Source organism: Seriola lalandi, unplaced genomic scaffold (assembly GCF_002814215.2).
Source record: "Seriola lalandi dorsalis isolate HSWRI2012SDOR001 ecotype SW California unplaced genomic scaffold, Sedor1 jcf7180002054692, whole genome shotgun sequence".
Taxonomy (NCBI): Eukaryota; Metazoa; Chordata; class Actinopteri; order Carangiformes; family Carangidae; genus Seriola; species Seriola lalandi.
This window is the reverse complement of record NW_019525245.1, coordinates 569,463-593,755: the sequence shown is the minus strand read 5'-3', so window position 1 is coordinate 593,755 and position 24,293 is coordinate 569,463. Positions and strand designations below refer to the sequence as shown.

At 38.5% G+C, this 24,293-nt stretch overlaps 3 protein-coding genes across 3 annotated transcripts; 1 reads left to right on the top strand and 2 right to left on the bottom strand.

Moving 5' to 3' along the window:
• Positions 1–798: 798 nt before the first annotated feature.
• LOC111667734 (activin receptor type-1B-like) lies at positions 799–11,680 on the top strand. Its single transcript, XM_023423503.2, has 9 exons — positions 799–963; positions 4,091–4,336; positions 5,359–5,625; positions 5,755–5,985; positions 6,140–6,307; positions 7,398–7,554; positions 7,687–7,811; positions 7,937–8,067; positions 8,982–11,680. The coding sequence occupies exons 1-9, from the start codon at positions 897–899 to the stop codon at positions 9,105–9,107; spliced, it is 1,518 nt and encodes a 505-aa protein (XP_023279271.1). The 5' UTR covers positions 799–896; the 3' UTR covers positions 9,108–11,680.
• Positions 11,681–11,975: 295 nt separating this feature from the next.
• Positions 11,976–18,844, bottom strand: prkag1 (protein kinase, AMP-activated, gamma 1 non-catalytic subunit). Its single transcript, XM_023423504.2, has 13 exons — positions 18,680–18,844; positions 17,506–17,557; positions 17,318–17,418; positions 17,150–17,231; positions 16,998–17,056; positions 16,741–16,786; positions 16,594–16,648; positions 15,905–16,031; positions 15,527–15,692; positions 15,394–15,431; positions 14,543–14,689; positions 14,060–14,159; positions 11,976–13,902 (listed from the first exon to the last, which is right to left on the bottom strand). Exons 1-13 carry the CDS (start codon positions 18,686–18,688, stop codon positions 13,892–13,894), a joined length of 993 nt encoding a protein of 330 aa, XP_023279272.1. The 5' UTR covers positions 18,689–18,844; the 3' UTR covers positions 11,976–13,891.
• A 241-nt stretch (positions 18,845–19,085) lies between these two features.
• rhebl1 (Ras homolog, mTORC1 binding like 1) lies at positions 19,086–24,042 on the bottom strand. The gene is made up of 8 exons (XM_023423698.2): positions 23,635–24,042; positions 22,516–22,587; positions 22,330–22,397; positions 22,032–22,114; positions 21,589–21,645; positions 21,446–21,493; positions 20,907–20,988; positions 19,086–20,806 (listed from the first exon to the last, which is right to left on the bottom strand). Exons 1-8 carry the CDS (start codon positions 23,684–23,686, stop codon positions 20,714–20,716), a joined length of 555 nt encoding a protein of 184 aa, XP_023279466.1. The 5' UTR covers positions 23,687–24,042; the 3' UTR covers positions 19,086–20,713.
• Positions 24,043–24,293: the final 251 nt, after the last annotated feature.

Here is a 24,293-nt window from a genome sequence, read left to right as displayed (position 1 = left end):
GCGGTTCAACAGCAGCACAGACTACATCCTCCACAATAATCACACAATTGAGTCAAAATCTCTTTAACACAGTCTCAACATAAACCAAACATTAGAACCTTCTTGGAGGAGGATTTATTGCAGGACTGTTGTGTTAGACGGTAGTAGTTTTAGCTAGCTTGTACCTAGTAAACTGACAACTGAGTGTATATTTTATAAAGTGACCTGTATGCCAATATTGAACTTTCAGCTTATTCTGCTGTCACCCAAAGTGGCAAAAAAAACCAAAGAGTGAATACAGCTTTAATGTCTAAAGACTGATGGCCAATCAAAGACCACAACTGAAGACAACAATCCCCAATCAATGTGTATGTGGAGCTGGAGGCAATGAAAGAGCAATCAAATGTACTGACATATATATATATATATATATATTGCAGAAACAGCCTTTTCTCCATTCCTCTAATTAATAAATCTTGAGAATGATCTCAAAGCAATAAAAGCCTAAGGAGAAGGAGCCAGGACCTGGTGTTGACAAAAGGCCAACTGTGACTGGCCTCTGTGTCCTGATAAACATATTTTGTCACATTATCTTTCTCTCAAAGCATCCATTCTGCCATATTCATGACTATAACCACATGGTGTTGACCTTTAACCTAGCTATTTGAATGGATGTAGGGATGGCCAGATAAGATTAGGATAGATAGATAGATAGATAGATAGATAGATAGATAGATAGATAGATAGATAGATACTCACCTCTTTAATCTCCACTCTGTGTATGTGCCTGTGCTGCAGCCTGCTGGTGGAGCATGTTAGTAAACTGACAGCCTGGTTAGCTGTCATCGTCTCGCCTCGCCACATCTAACGTTGGCTAACTGAACGTGTTAATGCGATGAACCGGGAATTTATTGACCATGGCTAACCTACGGATTTCGTTAGCCGTCGCGGTCGTCCAGGCTGTCCTGTACAAAAGCTCCGAGGGTGAGTAACTTATTGTTTGCTTTGTTCATGAAGACGCTCGGGGCCGCTGACAGCATCAAGGCGAGCGGATGTGGAGTTAGCTGCGAGCTAACGTCAGCTAGGCTGGCTAGCCTACACGAACACAATTCAGTTGAGCCATAGATATGAAACCAGGTCAGCTCTCATTTATGTAGACCTGGGGATTATTTAAGTACCTTTCATGTTCATGTAACAAAACATTATATCCCACCGCCTCCCTGTTGCTGTCGAGCTAGTTAAGCTAGTCTGAAACAGCAGTTAAACGTGTGTTCAGGTAGCATGGACTGACAGTTCAGTGAATTATTTTGCTGTCAACAGAGACAGTCTTGCTCAGTTTTGGAGCTGTTTATTCTCTCTACAACCTGTACCCCAGTATTTTATAAGCGTTTAATTACCTTTCTGCAACAATCTAATAATGTTATCCAGATACATTTAACGTGTAGCTAGTTAGATAATGATACCATAAAGGTATAACTGTATGTATCAAGGTTTTTAAAGTGCTCAAACGTTAACGTGGAGTGGATGTACTCAAATACTTGAAGGCAGAAATTAGTAGTCTCATGTTTACAATATCCAGGCACATATATGGAGATTGCACACTTTTTACAGTGTTGCTATATTGATAGATAATACACAGATTTTAATACTGTAAATAAAACAAAGTTTAGGATTATGAGACATTAGGTAATTTCAGTAGCCTATTACTTTTTTTTTTGTATTATTCCACTTTTGTGTATAGAAGAATGTATTCAACAGCAGGTTAATTATTATTATTTGATGGGATAAAGCAGGACTGGGTGATATGTATAAGATCCTTTAAATCCTTTAAAAAGTTGTTCATCACATTGATACAAAAATGTTGTAAATCAAGTACTGGCATAAATAAGTTCAGGGCTACAACTAACAATTATTTACAATACCATTTAAATTGCAGTTCATCTTCGTAATTAAGGTGTTCATTTTATTTCTATTTATTGTCAGAAAACAGTGAAAAATGTCCATGAGGTCTGCTTCATTCAGCCAACAGACTACAAATGCAAAGTTGTTCAGTTTATCATTGATACAGAGAAAAGCAGCAAATTCTCACATTTGAGAGGCTGAAACCAGAGAATATTTTGTGTTGCGTTGATGAATGATAGAAAGGATTAGGATTTTTCTATTGTCGACAAACAGAAAAAGAGATAAGTAATGGAATAGTTGTCATAGTATAAATCGTTAAATTTCTGTCATTATAAGGTAGATATCAACAATTCGCCCATCTCTATGACAAAGTGATGTTTAGAAAACTGGAAACTGTTCTTTCTCCTTTCTTCTGGTATTGCAACCTGTGAAATAGTGCGAGGGGCACATCATAACTATACAGCGTATTTCTTTACGCCCCCACACAGTGCAAGGTTGTGGTGTCTCGATTCTGTTCCTGTTGATGTCGTCAAAACCATGGGACATAAACTTGTTGCTAGTGTTGTAAAACACACTGACAGGAAACATGGCCAGTCAATCCTGCTGTGTACTGGTTGAAAACAGAAAAGTGTGTAGGGTAGCGAAGATGACCCAGTGCTCAAGCAGCTGAATTCCAGTGGCGATATGAGCCTCTGTGAACTTCTCAAGGAAACATTTCTTCCACTCTGATTTATTATTATTATACACTCGTAATGTTTTCAAGATGAACATGCAGAAACCTCTTTTTTACTGTTGCCTTTTATCATGGTGAAACCGCATTATGTTTTGATAATTTCCACTCATAATATGTTTTTCTTCTCTGAGGACTCTTTTGTGGTTTTAAAACAATCAGCCCAATGTGGATTAAAGCTGTGACTTTATAGCCATGGAAAGTCTGAAATGTCAATCCTATTTCATGTTTAGTCAGCATGTCTTCCTTATTTCCTTATTTCTTCTGTGGCTGTTTTTGTTGCTGGTATTTAACCACCAGCATCTGCTAAGTAGGTGTTGGCATTGTGTGAGTCAGTACCACGAAACATGTTGTAATGTATTAACTCTATATATCCTCGGTTTGACGTAGATAATGCTGAAGTTCAGCTGCATGTGTGTGGGTTTACGAGCAAACACATCTAACACACAGGTTCTACCAAGGTCATTTTCTGCTGAGAATCCACTAGGGGTATTTTCTGAATTACTGGAATGTCACATCATGTCTGTGTCTTAATAACATTACTCAATTTCACAGAGGAAGTCTCGGTCTCTTGTTAGTCTAATGACTGTCACAGCTGGTCATTTAATCTCTACCCCTACATGCCCTCACATAAACTCTCTCCACCCATCCTCCCAAAACCCCTGCCATCCTAACACACCCCAGCCCACCACCTAACACTTCCTCTACTTCCTGACTTCGCCAAACCCATCCTCCCTCTCTCTGTCCGTGTGTAGTTCATCTTTGCAAGATGTCACTCATCTGAATTTTTTCCCTCAATACTTGAAATATTTAAGGGTCTTTGCTACAAAATTCTCCTGAACCTTGTCGAGTTGCCACCTCACACAAGTTTCCCACAAATCAAACCTTCCCTTTTGCAGTTATCTTTATTGGTGACCAAAAAGTGAGATGTCACGTGCCTCATTGATAAAGTAAACTATCACTAGCATTGTGCTTAATGTTTTTAGGCTTTTTGTAAGGCTGCATATTGTTTGTAAGGTGTCATTCACGCTGAAGCTGTGTCCTAAATCCATACTACATACTAATGCTATAATGCTACATACAGGAAATGATACATGTATGTGTGATGTCAGTTGTCAATCAAGCTGGGCATCAAATTCCTCTATCCTCAACAGCATTCTCAAGAATTGATCGTATTTGTTATTATTACGCATGCTGTCTGCTTAGAGTATACTTTATTTTATACTAGTATGGATTTGGGACATATATCTGCTAGTTGTTACTGCCCTCTGCTGCATAGGATTTCTACAGAAGGATCTTCTACAGCTGAGAACAAATAACAGTACTTCATTAGTACCCTTGAACAATAAATTCACAGCTTGTTCACACAGTATTCATTTGCAGCGCTTGCAGACCAAAGTTTATTATTCTGAATCGTGAAATTTTATTATTAATATTTTTCATACTGTTTTGCCTCTTCTGCCCCCTCCATCTCTGCAGCCCTTTGGTGTAATTGCACCACTGCCCAGTGCGAGAAGACTGGCTCCCTGTGTGAGACTGATGGAGCCTGCATGGCTTCCACCTCCTTCATTGACGGCCAAGAACAGCACATCCGTATCTGCATCACACGGGACAAGCTCGTGCCCCCGGGTCAGCCGTTCTACTGCCTCGGTGCAGAGGGCTTGCTCAACATCCACTGCTGCTACACTGACTATTGCAACAGCATTGACCTCAAAGTACCCTCAGGTGAGAACTGTGAAGTGACGCGCAGCTTATACAGCAAATAAATTACACGAAAACAAAATTGTCTTTACCTCGAGTACAGTACATCTAACACATGCCCCTAGCCAACAGTGAGTGAGTTAATCCCAGACCAGGCGGCAAAGTGCATTAAACTGTCTTGTGCTTTCTGTTTAATGTTCAGGTCTGAGGAGCAGCTTTTGCACCTTTTCTTTAACTTTAAGTTCTGAAAATGAATGAGTGACCAAGTTATTACATGTTCTACATTGTCTGTGATGTTATTTAGAGACATCTCAGTGCCTGAGAGGGATTTCATACACTTTTTTTTGTGACTCATGGTTCCTGAAAAGATAAGTGTTTCCAAGGAACAAAGGTTATAGGAAATTATGGACAGTGTTCATCCACAGCACAAAAAAAAGTCCTTAACTACAAAGCAGCATTTTAGAGACAAAGTGACAAGTGATATTCTAAGTCAAAGTTGCTCTGCTTGGTTTATCTGGCTCACATACTCACATTTTTCTGTCAGCACGCACATTTGGAAAATAATTTATGCTAGGACCTGCTATAATGTATTGAAACATGAATAATTTCAAAGATCCATATTCATTTGTCAAATTCATACATGTCTAAATCAAGGGTGGAGTTGAGGAGGAAACCAAAGCCTGATGCAAGCATCACAAAGACGACGCACTGCTGAATAATATGGAGTGTTCAAGACAGAGAATAAGGAGACCTTTTAACATTATTAGTTTGCTGTTAATGTAATTTTAACACTTTTTGTGTTTTGCTTTTCACAGTTAAAAGCCTTTCAGTGTTGAGATTTGAGTATTTCTTTGTGAAATAACTGGAAATAATCAGTGTAGGTTAATGCAAGAGTCAAATGTTGACTCAGTTTTCCAATTTCAAATCAGACAAAAGCTTGATGCTGTTACCCATCAAGGGATCATCATGTCAGGGAAAGAAGTCGGTCTTATGTTTGCACTGGTTGCCAGGTGTCAGATATTAATTTCCTACTCTTCTGTTTTCAGTGACATCTCCATCAGGACTGGAGGGAGGCTACGGCCCAGATGGGACATGGGGGCTGGTGGAACTAGTTGCTGTGATTGCAGGGCCGCTGTTCCTGCTGTGTCTGCTTTTGTTGGTGGGTGTGTTCCTGTATCAGTACCACCAGAGGGCCTACAACCACAGGCAGAGGTTGGAGGTGGAGGACCCCTCCTGTGACCACCTCTACCCAGCCAAAGACAGGACCCTGCAGGACCTCATTTACGATCTGTCCACATCTGGCTCAGGCTCAGGTCAGTTGACAATGGGATAATAAATCTGATGGCCAGCACTCATTTGGTAGTTGACACTAGTTTTGGGATGTCTAGATCAAATTTACTGACTGGGGATGACTGGTCTCCATTCTCATCTTTTCTGAGCAGGTCTGCCTCTGTTTGTCCAGCGGACCGTGGCCAGAACTATTGTCCTGCAGGAGATCATTGGTAAGGGGCGTTTCGGGGAGGTGTGGCGAGGACGTTGGAGGGGTGGTGATGTGGCAGTGAAGATCTTCTCATCCAGAGAAGAGCGCTCCTGGTTCCGAGAGGCTGAGATCTATCAGACTATCATGCTCCGTCATGAGAACATCCTGGGCTTTATAGCTGCTGACAACAAAGGTGTGCCCCTGTTGTTTTGTAGTCAAATAATGAAGGAGTAATTTACTTCTTGGAGGTACTAGTATTTGTGTTTTTATTTCCTGTGTAAGAATTAATCATTCTGAAGTAAACTTATACTTTCTGGGGTATTTCTATATGTCTTTCTCTTGCTCAGATAACGGCACATGGACCCAGCTGTGGTTGGTGTCAGACTACCATGAGCATGGCTCTCTGTTTGACTATCTGAACCGCTACTCTGTCACCACTGAAGGAATGATCAAACTGGCTCTGTCAGCTGCCAGCGGCCTTGCACATCTGCACATGGAGATACTTGGAACACAAGGTAGTGTTTGTGCATTTGTACATTTGTATTTAGGCATTACTTATTTTCCTGGGTTCCACATGTAATTAACAGGGTGGTTCGAATGGTGACACTTCCAAATATAAGCTAAAAAATCTAACACACTGTATGTCACATTCAAACACGTGGTTTAGTTTCTGAAGTAATGAGTATTAGTTCCAGAGTTTCTTTTAATTGTTGTAAAGACACATCAATGCCTGAGCAGGTCAAGTCTGCTCCCTACATGACTTATTTTCTCATCTCGTTGTGTAGTAGCTACCAGAGGTGAAATACATTTGTGATGTCTCTGAATTCTCTAAGCTGAAATGTTAATCATTCAGTTGTTTCGACCAGGAAGTTTCATGCTTTCTAGAGGTGAAAGGAAGTTTGGGCAGTAATCCAAGTGAAAAAAACTTCAGTCAACAAGAGCTTTTCACTTCTTCACTACTTACAGTGCTGGCTGTATAAATTTCCTTTCCAAAACTCATTTGTTACTTTGCCTCCCCCACCCACAAACTGGCACAAGGCCTCTCACTCAACTGATCTCTGTCTTTAGATAAAAAGACTCTGATGTAACTAGATAGAGTAAACAGAATGTGTCACAACAGCATGTTGAATTTGATTAGAAGTCACCCACAATAAAAGACTAATTGTTTTGCAAAGTATGTGTGTAATATATTCCTCAATTCAAAATAGAAACTTAAAAATAGTTTTAAAAAAAAAATATATATATATAGTAGAAAAATAATTACATCATGTTCTTGAAGACAATTTTATTCTAGAAGGGAGTCTGAAAACCTAAAGTTGTAAATGGCAGAGAAAGAGGTTAAATAAATAATAAACCTGTGAAAAAATAGAGGACACTTTCCAAATGCCCTTTGTTTTCCAACTGTTGACATTATATGGTCAAAGGCATGTGTTTGTGGGCTCCTGTCCAAGTCCAAGTCATCATGTTTAGCTGTCATCACTGTCACATACATGGCTGCACGTGCCTGTTTTCTATTTTTATGAACCAAACTGATGCCCAAAAAAGTAATTGGATACAGAAATAAGAATTCAGAAGTGATTACCATGTACATTTATGTTTTAATAGGAAAGCCAGGCATCGCCCACAGAGACCTGAAGTCCAAGAACATCCTCGTGAAGAAGAACTGCACCTGTGCTATTGCTGACCTGGGTCTGGCTGTCCGTCATGACTCTGCCACTGACACAATCGACATCGCCCCCAATCAAAGGGTGGGCACCAAGAGGTCTGTGTCCACATACACACTTGCTGACTTAACATTGACCTTCCTTTCTCACACAAATCTTTGACACCTTTCCCAGAATATCCTTTAATGCTGTACATGATTACAACCTGGGATTGTTTTTACATCTCACAGGTACATGGCTCCAGAGGTTCTGGATGAGACTATCAACATGAGACACTTTGACTCATTCAAATGTGCTGATATCTACGCATTGGGGCTGGTCTACTGGGAGATCGCACGCCGCTGTAACAGTGGAGGTCAGACTCTTTTTGTTTTTGCTCTGGATACTCGACCTGTGTTGTTTGTTTTTTTTTTTTTTAATCAGTGTTATAAGCTCAGATCACAGCACTGGGCTGACCTCAACACTGTCCTGTGTTATCAGGTATCCATGAAGAGTACCAGCTGCCCTACTATGACCTGGTACCTTCTGATCCTTCCATAGAGGAGATGAGGAAGGTGGTGTGTGACCAAAAGCTACGACCCAACATCCCAAATTGGTGGCAGAGCTATGAGGTATGAAAATGCAATTCATTTCTGAAAACAAAAATGTTATTACTGTTGAATATCTTCACTGTTTTTAGAGGGTAATTCTAGTTTATTACAACCAGGATCTTATCTTTTAATTATTTATCTGTTATTCCTATTGCTAATGGTAAAATTGTACTCACCAGTTTAGGGGCACATCTAGGGATGCTGCAGCATCACTAAAAAGAAGTCCCACGGGTCATAATTGTTACCCAAAGTTAGTGACTTACACACACAGTTTTTCCTTTGCATGAGAGTGGACATTTCAAGTGCATATGAATAACAAGTAAGCTTTACAATATGTTTGAGATCATTTAGAAGCAGTGTCACTGTTACATAGTTTGTCCACAGAGAGCAAGGTTTATTTTTTAACTATAAACTGTCCTGCCCATTAAATATCTTTGTCACATTTCAGTGTCCTGGCCAAGACAGCAACACCACATAAAACGTGAAATCTAGAGGTGTCACAACTTATAATAGACGTACAAAGAATTAGATGAAAACTAAAAGAAAGATTCACAAATGACGTAAAATAAAAAGGATTAAACAAGACCAAGGCCAATATATTGATTTTGGCCTCAAATATCAAGTGACAGTCGGACATTTACAACCTGTCTGATTGTCGGATTGTTTGTGTGTCTTGCCCCATTGAAAAGTATTTATAGAAATATGGCTGTGTTCCCAAACCTGAACAGTCACAGCGGTGAGTACAATGTTATCATAGACACTAAAAATGACACCAAAAACTACAAAAAAAATGACCAAGTTGTAATAAACAGGAGCTATCCTTTGAAGCCGTTGTTAAATACTGTGCCAGTGCTGCATTTGTACCATCAACTTTATTCAAACCATATTATGACAAATAATAAGTCCTAGTATACCTTTTCCTCCTGCTGTTCCAGGCCTTGCGGGTCATGGGTAAAATCATGAGGGAGTGTTGGTATGCTAATGGAGCTGCCCGCCTGACAGCCTTGCGAATCAAAAAGACCCTGTCCCTGCTCAGCATTCAAGAGGACATTAAAGTCTGAGCGAAGTCAGCAGACCACTGAGAAAGAGCACTGAGCAGGACCCGGCTCCAGACTATAGGACAGTTAGAGAAAAGGGTCCGGGCCCTTCTACAAAGAACGCACAGAGAAAGAGAATGTGATGGAGAGTGGCACATTGTAAAATATTAGTCCATCGACACTCCTGCCAGTTTTGAAGCCACTTGATTTCCGACAAACCCTACCTCGCTTACCCAGCCAAACTACCAAGAACTCCTTTCCTGTCTTGTCCTCAGCTACTGCTGCCCTACCTGAACCTTTCTGTTCCACTCTACACATACTAACAAGGATCTTTGGATTTCCTGTATGATGGTATGCAGTCAATAGCAGGATATGTAATTAACCAGTTAACGTTTTAAAAATCAGTTGCTGATATTTCAGTCTCTTTGATCACTTTTGCCTAATAGTTAACAAACAGCATTCGCTCTTATTGTCTTTGTAAGGGGGCAGGCTGGGAGGGTTAGGGGTGTTTTTAACTTATTTTTACGTATTCTGTTATTTAAATGGCTAGATCTAATGTATGGGTGTTTGTGAGGCTACTGTGTAGGTTTCTCTATGCTACACTTATAGCACACAGGCACATGACAAACTTCACAGAGAATAGTCCATCTAGCTCTGCTACAGCAGTGTGGTTTGGTTAAATGCAGATTTCCATGTTAACATGTACAGAACAGTTTGTGTAAGAGCAGCCCATTGACTCAGTGAGGTTCTCTGAGACTTCAAAACCCTGGAGTATTAGGGCACCTTGACAAACATGATTTAGCCTTTGGACCACTTGCCTGGAGCCTTTCACATAAGCTGTTGTAAACCTCAGGTTTTCTTTATGCTTAGCAATCAACAAGCTGTTTTCTCAGTTTAAAACCAGCTTAAGCAAAATACACATTTAGAAAATTATTAAATAAAAATGGATTTCACGAGGATGGAGGGTTCAACTTGTTGTAGAGCAACAGCTGCCAGTGGCTTGATACTTCAGATGACACACTCGCTGGCTTCAGATCTGGACACTGACATGCAAAAACACTACATGTAGCATGTTGCACAGTGGTATATGTAGTATGTTTATATAATAGTGTCCTATTCTGAATGCAGCCACTGTCAATCAACCCGTAGAGTATAACCTGCAATGAGAGTGTACATTGGCTCTAGTCCCTCAGATAAGCTGTTAAACGCTATATTCAGATCAACCATTGCAGCAGCCGCCACTATTTAAACTGTACATTAAATGTGAGGCAGAAATTTATAGTTTTCACTCACTTTTAAAAACACTAACTCGAGGAATCTGAATAATAGTTTGTTTTATGTGTATTTTTTTCATATTGTCAAAGCATGTCCAGTGTTCTTTTGCCGTCAGGGCTCATTCACCCTGGAGTATAACTACTGCACATAAACTAGCTTTTTAAGGTGAAACTTGTGTATATATTTGATTGATACCTGTCATGTTTTAGATGGTTGAATCTTTTATACCAGCTTTTTGGTTGGTGGGAAGAAAATCCAAGACTTCTGTCCTGCTGTTTGTAAACAGAAATATGTACCAATCTACCTTTTCACCTCTTATGTAACATTACTGTATGCATCAGATACACTGCTTATGCTGACGTTTTCCTTTAGCTCTCTGTTACAGTAGTAGCAGTGCAATATGTGATTTTTTTTTTTTTTCAGCGTTTCCCCTTGTGGCTCCTTTTGTTCACCATGCATTACCTCCTCAATGTGCAAATTGTATGTGATTTATTTACTTTGTGCCGACATTGTCAGAAATCACTGTCTACATTTTTTGTTTTCAGGAAATAGATGCACTTTTCCCGTTAGTTGTATGCAAATTCAACAGGTACTGTTTGTGTGTATAGTCTTTCCCATGTCATTTACAGTATATGTGTAGGCTGCGAGTCCCTTTGAAAGCCTAAAAGGCCAAATGTGCACTACTACTGACCTCACAGCATTAAAACCAAATTATTCTCAGAATCATCTCTGGTCGTGGCCTACAGTCTTTATTTAAGATCACGCCACTGAAAATGACAATGTTTACATAAATCATGCTAATCTCTGTCGGACCAGAAAAAATCTGACTTTTCTTTGGGTTTGTGGGAGAAGAAATGTTGAAAATTAATACTACTGAAATGACTCAATGCTGTCTCTCAAATGTATCCAACCCGTACTTTTTAACTCACAATCACTTGCTCACCTGCACTGTATTGTTTAAGTCTTATGGGATGTTAGTAAGAAGAGACGGATGGCACTCGATACTGTTGTTGTTGGCTGGAAAGACTGGGAAGCTCTGCTGTTTAATAGGTGGTTGAATGTCATTCATACTTATACACTAAAGAGGTATGTTGTTGTATCTGCCTTACAATGTTAAAAATGCATAGTGTATTTAAGGTTTTTAATACCTTGCTCTAACAGTGGGGTGTGAGTGAAAGAAATTAGGTATTATATTACAGGTTGTGATAATTCCCAAGTCTCTGTCCAGTTATGGCAAAGAGACAACTGCATCCATGTACAAATCCCTTCAGGACTTCAATCATGTATCTTCTAATAGAGTAATAAATACAAGTGTTTTCCTATGTTGTGTCTATTTCTTTTATTTTCTTTCATTTTTGCCATCCCCTACCCCTTGTACTGAAAATAGAAAAGCGGCTATACAAATATTTTTACATAAACAATAGATACATTACTAGTTGTATATGAAAGGGTTGCTTGGAGTGATGAAGTCACAAGACTCTGCATTTCTCCTCAGCTCTATGGAGCATTTTAGCAACTTGCAGCTCTATGTTTAGGTTTTCCAGGCCACAGCTCGACTTAACATCATGCCTCTGGCCACAGCTGTCACCGGCACGGAGGCAAAAAAAGAAAGAAAAAAAAAGTTAAGGCAGGTTTAATGAGTAGCTACAAAAATTACAGCACACATGCTACCCAGTTACATCTTTCTACAAAAGTTATGTCGTATACAAGATGAATATATTTAAAAATTAATACCATTTAAAACAAACTAAAAGAACCTTTATTGCTCATCCTTTAAATTATAATCTCAATGCAGATTAGTACAAAAACTGTGCATTTACATACAGTTGTACACATTCTGTTTCATATATACCAGACCAGGAAGTGTGTGAATGGTCTGTCCTCTTTAGAAAATGGAAAGGAAATGCTGGTATTCAGTGATTTTGATAAAGATATAACATCTCATATTCTGACAACATATACATACCACTAACATATAAATCATAAAATGAATAATACAGAAACTGTTACTGTGACCATTAGTTTTCAAGTGATGGACCAGATTTCCAAAATATTTATGAGATTTTGCAGCACAGGAGCAATAAGCGAATCCCTTTAACACTAATAATGCCAAACCCCAAAGTGTAGCAGACAAAATAAGCAGAAAAAAAGTTGTGTCTAACTCAATTCATTTAGTTATACATGAAAACAAAATGGCAAAACATAAAACCCATAAATATTTCGACTTTATGCACTCAAACAACACAGCACAATTAACGGTTGTCTCTAATAGCAGATTCATCTATGCTGTTCTAGACTTCACCAGTGAGGTCGTCTTGGGAGCTGAAAGTGCTGTTCCAGGTTTGCTATTAAAAGTCACGTCCTTGGATTCTTTTCATGTTGGTATTTGTGGCAAATGAACTTAATTGTTCACAAGTTGACATTTTTCAGTTGATTTCATTTAAGTTCAAAATTATCCAGAGTAATTTTTGGGGCAACAGGTCCTGAAGCTGAGATGTGCAAAAGGTCACACTTATTCAAAATTAGCAACACCATGACCAGGCCTTTTTAATTTTACATCTCTAAAATTATTTTCAGTGCAGACTAATGACAATTTCCAAGCTCTCCCTCCTGTTTGAATGATAAATTACACTAAATCATTTTCAATCATCTTCTCGAAATGGTATGTAGCAAATTTCTGTATGTATGTACTGCATGTACAGTATGTACGACACACATAGATAAATACTTAAATAACCATATATCCATCAATATGTCTTTGCAAGTTGGAAAAATGTAGTTGTTCAGGTTAAAAAAGATTAACAGCTCAATGCTCCACCTGCATTTAAATAATCAATCAACTGAAAAAGGAATAACAAGATAATTTGAGTCTGATAACATCATAGTACTTATATGTACAAAGAACAGGGCTCAGAGCAATGTCTAGTGTACATTGGTGTGTGGTGTTGTCTAAGAGCAACTACACACATCAAAGGTACACTGTGTTAAATATTACTCTTGGATAGGCTCAATGTGCATCTAAATTCCAGCCTTATTATAGAGAAGAAATGCTGCCACCAAAAAGCAATACAGGTATCAGTTTTCCTTTAGCTGATAACCGATTGCTTATTTAATCTGGTGATCACTTAATATTATCAGGAATACCTTTGTAATCAAAGGCGTAATGAATGTTGTGTCGATCTCTATGTAGGTCAGCACGACAACAGCCACAATGGTGGGAATGATGCTGGTCCTCCTTCAGAGGTTTCATGTGCTTTTGCATCTTTCTCGTCACTCTCTGGCGACTTGGAATTTGGCTCGATTTACAGGAGCTTCTACTGTATATGTCCCGTATTACTAAAATTATATATTACTGGGTTGCTAAAATGTAGTGAACTTCATATTTCTGCAGAGAGGGAGACGTCTTCTTGTGTGAATAGAGAAACCCAGTTACATGAGATGGATGATGATACTAAAACCTTCTGTCATTATTCCCCTCTCACATATTTGCTCTCATTCCCTCACTTTCCCTTTGCTTTGCTATAGTTCCTTCCTCAAGCAGCGCCTGTGGACAGAAAAATCAAACTTTACCATGGACACATTAAGGAAAATATGTGAATACATACACTACTTTTACAACTACTTAAGTACTTCCCTTATTTTAATATGCTCCTCTTTTTACGAAAAAGTGTGCTAGCTCCAAAAACAAAAACAGTTCTTACCCTCTTCTCCATCAGTAAGCACTAGTGCCTGGAGAATATCTGAAAGAGAGACAATTCCCTTCACGACATCCTGCTCGTCCACAACCACCAGCCTGTGCACCTGAGTGACACAAAAGAAGACCATCAATATTACCTTTATCTCTGCAAAACAGAATTTATACCATGGCCAAAAGAATGTGTGAGAAACTGATGCCCGGCATGCAACTGTGCACACACAGCAGCATTGTTGACAAGAGACAAGGAGGTAAGGAGTCTTTTATTTTACAAAAGAAAGCTAAGGAGCAACAGACATCAGAATTACAGCATGACTGGCTGAGATCTTGGTGACTTAGTAATAGGAGAAAGCTAAGCAGAGTTCACTCTTATGCAGCAGTGATTCTGTGCGGTAATGACACACTGACAAGTGTGAAGGAGTGAGCTACACCTGCTACAGGAGTAAGGACCAGCTACAAGAGACAGTACACAATGACATCCAACCCCCACCTCAGCCTCCACCAGTCTGTTGATGATGGCCTCCAGGGTCTCGTGCCTGTGGCAGGTCAGAACTCCTTCAAAGTACTGAGACCGGTGCTGCAAGGCTTTAGTCACCGTCACATCCAGGTTGTTGTACGTCTTCTCTGCAGCCAGGTTCTGTATATACACATGCCCTTAGATTAATAGTGTGTCTTCATCTTAAATCGCACAAAAAATACACTTATAATTATAGCCATCAGATACATCTGCCAAAATAACAATAGCGTATAATCTCTCAAGTAAGGATGGGAAATATGGACAAATCCTCTATCACACAATAAATGATTTTGCTACATTTTCTGGCAATTCAGAGAAATGTAGATAGATAAAGAAAAAATCCATTAAGTTAAAATTTGCCATATAGCAATTCTCATTGATTTATAGCACATTCAAACATGTTCAAACATAAAAACGGATTAATACCTAGTTAGAAACAATACTATTTAAAAATAAAATTAAAAAATACCTTTTCCCCAATCATACTTTCAATATTAGCGTAATGATCATATCTTGTATTGCGAACATACACATTTCAGGGTTTAGGACTTTTGGTCAAATAAAACAATGTATTTAAATGAATCATGTTAGGTTTTGGGAAATTTAAGCAGGCACCTTTCACTATTTTCTCATATTTTATACCAAACGATTAATGAATAGATTAACGGAGAACATAACTGACATATAAATGGATAATGGCAATAATTTTTATTTGCAGCTTTACTCAATTAAGAAAGACAACTGGAAAAGAATATCCAATTTTCCTATAAACAAAAAAGGTAGAAAAACATACAGTGAGTATACAATGAAAGATGACAACTTACTATAACATCAAATTTTGAGTATATATCCACCACTCGACCTGCAAGAGAGAGACAGAACTTCAGTACATAAACAAAACTCAAGAAGTCATTAATGCAAAAACAATAAGGATGCCATTTTAAGCAGCCCACATACCTTTGTCATCCACAACGGGCAGCGCTGACACTCGCTGCTCAACGAAAATACCCAGCGCTGTGTATAGTGGTGTGTCTGAGCGGACCACCGCTATGTTCTTGAAAGTTCCGATGTTCAGTTCCTCTAGAGTTTGACTCAAGAATGACGGTTTTGGCATTTCTGATATCTGAAAAGTAACAAGAGAATATACACACTTGATTAAAACTGCAGGGGGATAGATGTCTTTGTAAAGTAGATAAAAGTTAAGTAGAAATATACTGTTTCCTCAAGTGGAGCTAATAATCCTTAATCTGGACTTGATTTCTGCAGTGTTACTGTCAGAGTCAAACAACAGCAGATGATTTACAGTATCTAATGAGAGAAGCCTAAGTGACTTACAAAAAGCTTCAGGAACTTGAGAATCCTCTTGTGTGTGAGAATATAGAGTGTGTTCCCTGTCAGGGGGTCGATTACAGGCAATCTGTGGATCTTGTTCGTCAGCAGAGATGATACTGCATCATACAAACTGTAATGCAGAGAAGTTAAGAAAGGACCAAGTTAATCAAGTTATTTGGGATGTAGCATGTTGTGAGATAAAATAGCTGAATGAAAAAATAAATAAAGAAAAACTATCTTAGTTTCTAATGCTAGTTTCTATCTTGGCAGGAAATGTATTAACTTTAAGTGTGGGTTAAGTGTAGCATTCATACAATAAATGTTATGGATACAAACAAAATTTCCTAGGAACTTTGTTTAGACAACATAAGATTTGGAACCACAAGATTAAAATGTTGATAAAGTTATTAGAAAGTGTAGAAAAAGCTGATTGTAGACATAGTGAATTTTCAATAAGTGTCTGATGCCTGTTTTTACAGAGACTCTGGTCAAAAGAATAAGGTGTGGAGGAGCATTTTGGACACTGGAAATGTTAGCACTTACTGTTAAAGAGCCACAGATTAAAGTATCAGATGCCCCCTGGTTTTATGTCCGAGCATGGAACAACCATGTATTCAAGTGATATTTGACACACAAAAATGCTGACGCTCTGAAGAACTACTATTGGTCAAACAATTTTTTTAAAAACTCACCTTGCATTGGGAGATATGCAAACCAAGGGCTTGAAAGAGTCTTGAAGGTAGAGCTCTGTTATAAACATAACAGACAATATAGTTTACCTTCAAGATTACTGCTGTAAATGACAAGAAATACATCTGATATTCATTAAACTTTTTTACCTCTCCATGTCTCAATTTTGTGTTCTTCCAACTCATATATTTGAACCTGAAAGATTACAAAGAGACAAAAGGTTTGACTTCTTTAAGATGAACTAATACAGAAGTAAAGACAAGCTCTTCAAAAAGAAAAGAGAGCATGTGCACATTCAGCTAAATATTAGTAAAACCTCACCTATGACAAAATAACCTTGCAGTTCACGTTTAAGCTGTAAAATGTTACACCTAATCTTACAATTCAAGGATGGTAACCACCTTACCAGTGGAGATTTGTAGTAGCGATGAAGAATGTTAATGAAGTCTGTGATGGTTAGCATACCTGCAGAGAAAAATTTGTAGCATTTAATCAGTCTATTATTTAATTCATTCTTACTCAGATAATGAAACTGAGCCAAATGAAAATTATTCTTACCAACAAAGCACTGCTTCTTACTGTCCCACAGTGGCGCTGCTCTTACCCCATTCGAAACAAGTGCAAAAAATGCCTTCTTCACCTGAAACATTAATTGCACCAAAGCTTTCAGTCTATATTAGCTAAAGAAAGATAGATTCCAGTTTTTATTTAAAGCTTTTGTTTTACCTGAAGTGATGTGTCAAACACCACTAATTTGGAGCTGGTAGGTACAAGGTCATAACACCGGTGGGACTTCATAAACCGGGTGTACACATTGTGCTCTGGGTCTGAAGGAATACAAGGGAGACTATTGTTCACTGTTTTTAAACGTCACTGTTTTGTCATTTTGGTCTCATGAAATATAACTTTCTTACCCTCTATGACTGGGTCCTTTTTGGCTTCAAAATCATCAATATTTGCTGGAATCTGAAAGACAAATAAATGTCATTAAATTTCAGCTTGTCTGGACAACCTCCCAAACATAATCCCCAGCCATCAGGGTTATGGGTAGAAGCAGCTACTACATAACATATTAAACAAGCAAATAAATTACAATATATACCAGCAGTATAATAAGTGGTCAATATTAGCACCAGCGTTACCACTGATGTATAAATAATTATAATGCAATAATATAATGTATATTATTCTGAGATGAGCCATTCTGTATAATGTATAACTATATAGTGAAATACTATACATAGATACTATATTGCGACACTAATACTCAAGAAAATTTTGAAATCAATCACTTTAACTTGTAACACAGAATTTCTACACTGTGATATTGATACTTAAGTTAAAGTACTTCTTCCGCTATGGTGATTAGTGTGGAATGTGTCATGGGCTCACTAACAACTGGTCCACTGCATTATTACCCAGGTCAGCCTCACAAAATACGCATTGCTTCACTGATCATGACTTCATTGGTGGGATGTAGCTAACTGTACTGTTTCCATGTAACTGCAGTCAGTCAAGAATTCTGCTCACTTGAATAAACCGTGTAACAATTAGCTTCAGCTACTTATATCCGCTGTAATAAAAGATTCAGTTGACATTACTGCCAGTATTTAACGGTGCCTGGAGGTCAAAGTGACCCGGTGTGGTCGCTGTTGAAGTTAAGTGCACTCTGTTTAACGATACGTTGTACAAAACCATAATATTAACGTTAGCCAAACATTAGCTTTAGCTAGCGTCACACTCTGTTTACATTAACGAGTCAGTCGACGAGGTGACTTTCCATTTCGGTTCTGCCTTATGCGTCACTTACCCTGCTGAGACATTAAGTGGTAAACTGTCTGGTTTTAAAAATTATTTACACTGGTACTGGGGCTGAAACTATGTTTACATTCCCCTAAGTGTGTGCCTTTTCCAATGCTGGAGTAGTGGAGTTACTAACAAACAAGCTAACCTCATAACTATTCTACCAACATGTAGTTAGCTGGTTAGCTGCTACCGTTAACATGCTTCGTCTCGTTGGTAACCTAGGTGGAGAGGTACTTAGAAAGCTATTGAGCTCTAAACGCTCAAGTTAACTAGATAACTTACACACTCCATGTCCCATCCGTTCTGTCGCCTTCCTGGAGCTGGGTTAGTTTTCAACTGGCAAGTCCAGCAGACCCAAAGTCTTCCGCTATAACTTACTGTACAGTCGTTACCGTAATACACGTAGTGTTACGGCACCGCAATCTCAAGTATGAAGCAAACTATAAGTCGTATAACCCCCAAACCAAGATGCCGTGTCTGCTTACAATAAAATAGCGTTCATAAGAAGCTACAGTTCAGTGAAATATAACCAACTGCTGTAGTACGTCCAAAATCCTTATACCCTTATAACTTCTCTGGCCGTAATCCACCGCCCCTGCTGCACTGGAGGCTGTGCAGTAATACACTGTATAGACAGCCTTGCTTTTTGCTACCTAAATAATGCTGCCAAAATCAGCACAGAGACACATTAAATGAGTAACAGATTTATTTATATACAAAACTGTTTACAGCAAGATTTCTGAATTAACATTGACCCATAAGGGAATATTGGTTTTCAGGTGCACACCACCACCTGCACCCTTGGTATCAAGTCAACAGAAGGAAAAAAAACTTTTAAAGAGCACCTTGAGTCATGAAGGGAGGCAGATGAGGGAGTTTGAAGAACTGTAAGGCACAAGACACAGCATCACCAGCTTCTGTTCAACCATCATCAATCATCCATCAGTCAACTACTTACTCAGCAAAGCACTTGATAAAAAGTTACAATTACCCACTACAGGCACAACATGAGGATTGTGGGGGAAAATCCACAGTCTGTGTTTCTGTAAGGCTACACAAGCTAAGAAAAATAAGTCAGTGTCTGGCAGTGATCATGCCAGTCCACAATATCAATTAAATGGGCTGCATGCCATCTGGGCTCGGTTTTCTCCAGCCTGCATGAACCATCAAATCAAAACCAAGAGTTCAAAAATTACTAAGCTAACTCTGTGGCCATCAGCCACTTAACTGGTCTTATGCAGTGTTAAAATGCAATTTAAAAATTGCAACTTAACAATGTTCATAATTATAACGCGCTTATAAGCATATACTCTACTTATCATACTGAAGGGAGAGCAAACTTGCATCACTCAAGATATAACCAATAGTATCAAACCGATTTCTAAGATTCTATTTATATTGTATAAAAAAGGCCATAACTGGTAAATACCAATGATATGTTCCAATCTATACTAAGTTTCTGAGGTTTGTCCATAAGATATCAGCTTTATTATGGTCCGTAAGGAGAAATTAAACTGTAGAAACAATGAGAGAGGTCTATCTGCTTAGCAGAAAAGCTTAAAATGTTTGTTGTTAAATATACAAATAGATTCTTCCGTCATGAAGACACAGTTCAAGAGTTCATTGGAGAACAGTACCTGAAGATGAGTTGATAAAAATTACAGTGAGAAGAACTGTGAAACCACAGTGAAATTTCTTATCAGAAAACTCATTTCGGGGTGTTCAAGGAAATCCACCATTTGTGAGAAATAGTGACATTTTAACACCACATTTAAAGCAATGTGAACAGTGACTCTGCATCACTGTCAAAAAAGGTCTGCTGAAATAATATACTCATCCTAAAAAAAAAAGTAATTCACTGTACATTAACTTTACATTAGCTTTCGAGTTATGAGACATAAGCCAATGATGCCTCAAACATGAGATTTACAAGTAGTAATTACCAGAATAAGTTCATCAAAAAATTTAATGCAATTGGAAAATCTTTTGTTTTCTGAGGATTTGGTTGAACTCAAAATCAAGATTTTGCCTAGTCATAGATTACATTTCAATATTTAAAGAACATGCTCACTGAAGGTGCTTCTTTGTCTATAACAGATTAATCTTGCTCTTATAAATTTCTGCCTCTGGTTACGAGTGGGATAGTTTATCGACTGTCTGGGCAGTTGCTCTGCTATGTAAATCAATCTGGTATCACAATGGAGCAGAAAAGTTCCACTGCAGTGTCTCGGTGTCTGTGAGGTCCCGATTGGCAAGCCGGTGAAGTTGTGCCTCCTGTCTTCAGCAAATGAGCTTACTGATGTCCTGGATACACGTTTACATCACAGCACACTTCTTCTCCTCTGGGGCTGCATTTCCATCAGCTTTCTCCATCTCCAAAATGATCCGCTTGAAAACCTCCACAGCAGTCTGCATTGCAAGAAAATTGCCAGCAGAGTGTCAATCTGTGTCAGAAATAGTGTGTGGACTACACCTACGAGTTTGTGCTCAAAGAGACATCTATCATTACCTCATTCTCCTTGGCTGAGGACTCCATGAATGCAGCACCCCAGGAATCAGCAAGTTTCTTTCCCTCCTCTGGCTTGATAACCCTGGGAACAATGAAACAGAAAACACATACAACTTAACTCATAACTTTTATGTTACACGCACGCACTAACCTACAGCCCTTTTCTTAAGGCCAAGGTTGGCAATATTTTTATATTTTTGGCGGATAGAAACCAATGGACAACAACAGAGGCCCTCATCACAGAGGAATAAGCAACATGAGGCTTTCGCGACACAGACATTACTTGATAGTAAGATCAATGCTTTGTAAATTTTGGGGGAATTTGTTGCCATTAAGAGACGAAGAATGTAACCAGACTCATCCTTTAACTGCCAAAACATCAAAGGGCTCATTTATTATGTAATTTATGATTAATTATTGAGTCATAATTAAATGTCTTAAGTAAAAAGTCTGATAGTATTATCAGAATTTGTTTTATCTGACCGTAACAACCTACACATGCAGTTTATATTTATAGGACTTTCACTCATCTTGATTACCTTTCCATGTGGAGATCTTTTTTGTTCCCTACAAGAACAGTTGGGACCCTAAAAAGAAAATATGGTTGAAAAACAAAATTAGTTGGAAAATCAAGTGAGACAAATTTGGAAGTTTTCAATTTTAAAGAGCCAACTAAACTTACTGAATCTTTCCAACCATATCTAGCAGCTTGTCGTGTAGAACCTGCACAACTTCAAAACTGAATAGAGACAGACATCAAAATACTTTTAAATACTGACTTACTATGACAATATGCTGCCAGTCTAAAAAAGCACATTTGCAGTTGGATACAACAAACACCAACAGCCTTGATAATTATCTTATAGTTGATTCAAACCCTCGCTGATATAGTATCACAAATGAAACATAAACCTTGTTATATGGCTATTATACTGCATTAGATGACACTCTGGTATATAGATATGAGAGTTAAGTCTGTTAAAACACAAGCCAAAAATCAATTGTAATACACACATGGTGCTGTCTAACTAATGTACAGTGTTTTAAAACTTCTGTGTATCATAACTAACAACTTTCAATCTAATATTATACATACAGATGAATGAAACAAAACCATCCACACACCTTTTCATGGAAGTCACCGAATACACAAGGACGTATCCGTGGATGTCCATAGAGTGGGATTGTGGAAAAATTGAGTACTCATCCTACAGACAAAGGAGGGGTATGATAATCTCACTGAGTTGGACTGTTACCAAACACAACACATAAACAATTTGTCAATCTGACATCCGAGTACACATCAAAATACTAGCAGCGCCTAAGGTTAAATATTAGGAATTAACAGATCAGAACAGAAGTGTTGATTTAAAGCTAAGAGTGTAGTGCTTCTGTCAGTTATGGTGGTAGGCAAACAACTTACTTGTCCAGCTGTATCAACCAGCTGGAGATTGAAGTCTTGGCCATTCACGTTGACCATTTTGTTAAAGGCTGAGAAAGGAGATTTGCTCGTTTTAAAAAACATACCGTTTGATTAAGCAAGATGTCAAGCTAAAATGTGACTTTCTTTGCTGGAATATCTTGCACATTACCTAATGATAACACTTACTGTTTTCAATGGTGGGGTCATAGGAGTCAACAAACTGTCCTTCCACAAACTGTATTGTAAGAGATGACTTTCCTGTGTAGAGCAAAGAAACATAACATGGCTGATTTACTACTACTTTAATACAATATTAAAACCATCTCTTTCCTTGTAACAATCCTGTACGTTACAAAATGTAACTGTAACAGACACAAATACTATGTCCATGTAGAGACTTACTTATGGCTTCAAGCCTTTAAATGAACAAAACATTTTATCACATTGCACCACCAATTTCAAGTGTTGAACCAATTTCTATGACCATTTAAATTCTGTGACTTGATCAGAAATTTCAACTATATTGTCAATGACAAATCTTTTTTGTCACAAACTTTATTTGATACAGTAGGTGGGAAAAATAGTGCCACTGTAGTATTTGGATAGGATCTCAAAAGTGTGACGTGTCGGTTTCTGTGATGCTGGAGGACCAACTAGATATCACTACCCAAAGGATCAAAACAGGTGAAATGATTGTCCTCTTCAGGCAGGACTAGACACTACACTCTCTCCCACAGCTGTCAAATTTTCCACGGGTCTTTTTTTAAATCATCATTCGGCCTTACCTAAATACTATGAAGGCCCCACTTTGATAATACCTGCAATCACAATAAATTATGTACTAGAGTATGATTTTTAAAAAAAAACGTTTGCAGTAACAATATGCTTGATATTCCTTCCTGGGATCACACAATCTTTTGGATCTGGGGACTTGGTAGGAAGTAAATATGGTCATAAACTGATTCCCTTAGCTTTTCAACATCACATACTTGTTATGTTTGACATGCTACACTAAAGGTTTAGAAACACACAGCCCCTCACCGACTGAGCTAACTTTATTTTAACAGAACACGTTGTACTAGTAACTTATAGCTACAGCTATACGGTAAGACACGGATGATTTTAGTGTAGATCGATAATCAACAGCGGAGCAAACACATGGAACACAAAGCAACATGAACAAAGGTGAGCTAGCGTTACTGGTGAGAGTCGGATACACTCGGGGAAAACAAAGCCAGGACGTTAGCCTGTTAGCCAGCTAGCCGACTAACATTAGCTGTGCACGAGCTCGTGTGCTTTACTCACCTACAGACCTGTAACCAATAACAGCAATCTTTCGATATTTTGGTTGAGGCATTGTGGTGAAACGGTGTTCAGTGGATTTGGATAATGTAGTACGTCGCCTAGTTTTACAATCTAAACAAACTTTTATCGCCACATTCGTCTCACGTCACGTGACAACAACAAACTTTTCGGAGCTGCCGCTCGAGCTCTCCGCTGGGCCTCGAGCTGAAACGTCAAAGTTTCACTATGGCAAGTACAACTTGTACTTATCTAAAAAACTGCCCACTTCCTCTATTTGATATAGTCATCGATATCGATCGACGGTTTCAAAAAATGAAATTCTCGTTTCAACTGAAATTGGGAACGACAAAAGGCTTGTTCTACGCGCTTACGACTCGCGAGTGAAACTGACGGAAACTGTCATAGTGTAAGCACACCGTCGTAAAACAGGGTACGTCAGGAGTGACATGGACGAGAGGCACTCTGGTCAGTTTGTACAGTAGAGGTCACTCTTTGTATGTCCCAACCTGTTTCAAATAGACGCCCTTTAGACTTTTCTAGACTGAACTTCAGGCCAGAGTCACAGTCCTTTACCATCAGCAAGCATGTGAGTTTTTATTGTTCCAGCTTACAGCAGTATTGCATAGTTTTTCAGACCTATCAAATTTAAAGAACGGCCA